This window comes from Salvelinus fontinalis, chromosome 7, assembly GCF_029448725.1.
Source record: "Salvelinus fontinalis isolate EN_2023a chromosome 7, ASM2944872v1, whole genome shotgun sequence".
NCBI classification, from domain to species: domain Eukaryota; kingdom Metazoa; phylum Chordata; class Actinopteri; order Salmoniformes; family Salmonidae; genus Salvelinus; species Salvelinus fontinalis.
The window spans coordinates 2520486-2522726 of record NC_074671.1 but is presented as its reverse complement, the minus strand read 5'-3'; the positions used below and the strand labels follow the sequence as shown (position 1 = coordinate 2522726).

Sequence of the window (2241 nt, the reverse complement as noted above, 5' to 3'; positions counted from 1 at the left end):
TCATCCCCCTCCTCTCCCCTGTAACTATTCCCCAGGTCGTTGCTGCAAATGAGAACGTGTTCTCAGTCAACTTACCTAGTAAAATAACGGTAAAATAAATAAATAAATAAAAATATATCTCTCCGTCTATGAATTTGACAGTGGTTACATTTCTTCAGCCCCATCCCTCAGATTTTAACCAAAAGGGGTGGGGAGTTCCTTTGTTATGGTTTCGACTAAGGATTCCCGCTTTAATGGAATGCTTTCGACACCTTGTAGAGTCCGTGTGAATTGAGGCTGTTCTGAGGGCAGGAAGTTGTTCCTAACGTTTGGGACACTCAGTGTGACATGTTGTATTCATAGTTGCCTTCGTATAGGGAGACTGGTACATGTAGAGGTTTAATGTGTTCCATGGGTCTGGGAGAAATACTTTAACGTTAATGTACAGTCATCCACCTAGGCCTTCACAACAAAACTGTAAATGTACAGTCATCCACCTAGGCCTTCACAACAAAACTGTACTGTACAGTCATCCACCTAGGCCTTCACAACAAAACTGTAAATGTACAGTCATCCACCTAGGCCTTCACAACAAAACTGTACTGTACAGTCATCCACCTAGGCCTTCAAAACAAAACTGTTAATGTACAGTCATCCACCTAGGCCTTCACAACAAAGCTGTACTGTACAGTCATCCACCTAGGCCTTCACAACAAAGCTGTCATGTACAGTCAACATCCTAGGCCTTCACAACAAAACTGTAATTTACAGTCATCCACCTAGGCCTTCACAATAGAACTTTAAGGTCCAGTCAACCACCTAGGCCTTCACAACAGAACTTTAAGGTCCAGTCAACCACCTAGGCCTAGCTGTAACGTATGGCACATGAGATTAGGGAGAAATAGGGTTGTAAAATTCCAGTAACTTTCCCGAAATTCCCAGGTTTTCCACAAATCCTGGTTGGAGGTTTGTTCATGCTTATTACCTCCTAATTCCTATCATTTTACTATCAGAATTTCTGGAAAACCCGGGAATTTGGGGAAAGTTACTGTGCAACTCTAGGGGAGAAACGATGATGATGACGATGTACATTCTGTTGATATTCTGTATCTGCGGAAGATCAGTTGTCTTTGTGTTATTGAAACACGTTGACATCTTTCCATAGATATGCATCTCTTCTGTAAGTGTACAGTATATAAATAAAATGGAACGAGTCTAAATCCAATACATCTCCTTGTGATTTGTGATTGTTGTGCACTTCTTCATCAATGGGGTAAAAGAGAGGTACGGGGGGCAGTAACCTACCCAATAGGTTGCGTCATTTCCACATCATCCCTACGCCTCCCCACACGCTTGTGTCAGTAATATACAGGCCTGGTCGTTCTGTATCATCAGAATCAACCGATCTGACCACAACCGATACTGATTGCTAAAACGTTTGCTCGATGTTTTTCATAAGATGTAATATGACTGCGTTCCAAGTCACAGTGTCAGAACAGACCAATGACCTTGGCTGTCCAAGCTCCGCACCATTCTAGAACAACCATTAGAAGGATTCCATCACAGCTTGTTAATCATTGAAGAGGTTCTTATTGAGAGGCAGAAGCTACTGTAACCCTGGACGAACACCTGCTGCTACCAGGTGGTCAGATAGGCTTCTGGACAGAGAGATAGCACTGGGCCAATCGGCTGAGGATGGGGATTGGTGGAGAGAGTGGGGCGGGGGGGGGGGGGGGGGGGGGGGGGGGTCGAGGCACAGAGGCTTGTGATTGGTGGAGAGGGAGAGGGTCAGGGGTTATAAAGGATGGGGATTGGTGAAGACAGCTTCACTGGCAACATGATGAAGATTCTTCTGCTTCTAGGATTTGTGGCAGTGGCCCTGGCTGAGGTGACGCGTTTCGACGGGTAAAATATCTACCTTTTATTTTGGTGTTTCAAATAACACAATCTCAGAATATGACATGGAAAATTATACTTAGAAAGTTATGAAGATAGACTCTGTACATTGCAATCTATGCTGCCATGTGGCTTATTGGTGACGAATGGAGACCTCGTGAATGATCATGTGGACGATGGTATTCTGATATGTTCATTAATGTTCCTTGAGATCTATAAAATGTGTTCTATAACCCAGTTGGCGCAAAACGTTCTGCGAACCATATGTTTCTTAGAGTTTGGTGAGAGCATGGTTGTCCTATGGTTATTTTGCATACAACCTTACCACAACTTTCTGGGGAATGGTGCAAAATAGTTTCGGAACGT

The 2241-nt window shown here is 43.7% G+C and overlaps 1 protein-coding gene across 1 annotated transcript in view; it reads left to right on the top strand.

Moving 5' to 3' along the window:
* The first annotated feature begins 1804 nt into the window (after nucleotides 1-1804).
* cpb1 (carboxypeptidase B1 (tissue)) overlaps nucleotides 1805-2241 on the top strand; it is a 21141-nt gene continuing 20704 nt past the window's right edge. Inside the window, exon 1 of the mRNA XM_055928060.1 lies at nucleotides 1805-1884. Within this exon, the coding sequence (XP_055784035.1) occupies nucleotides 1817-1884 (68 nt within the window). The 5' untranslated portion in view covers nucleotides 1805-1816. The remainder of the gene's footprint in view (nucleotides 1885-2241) is intronic.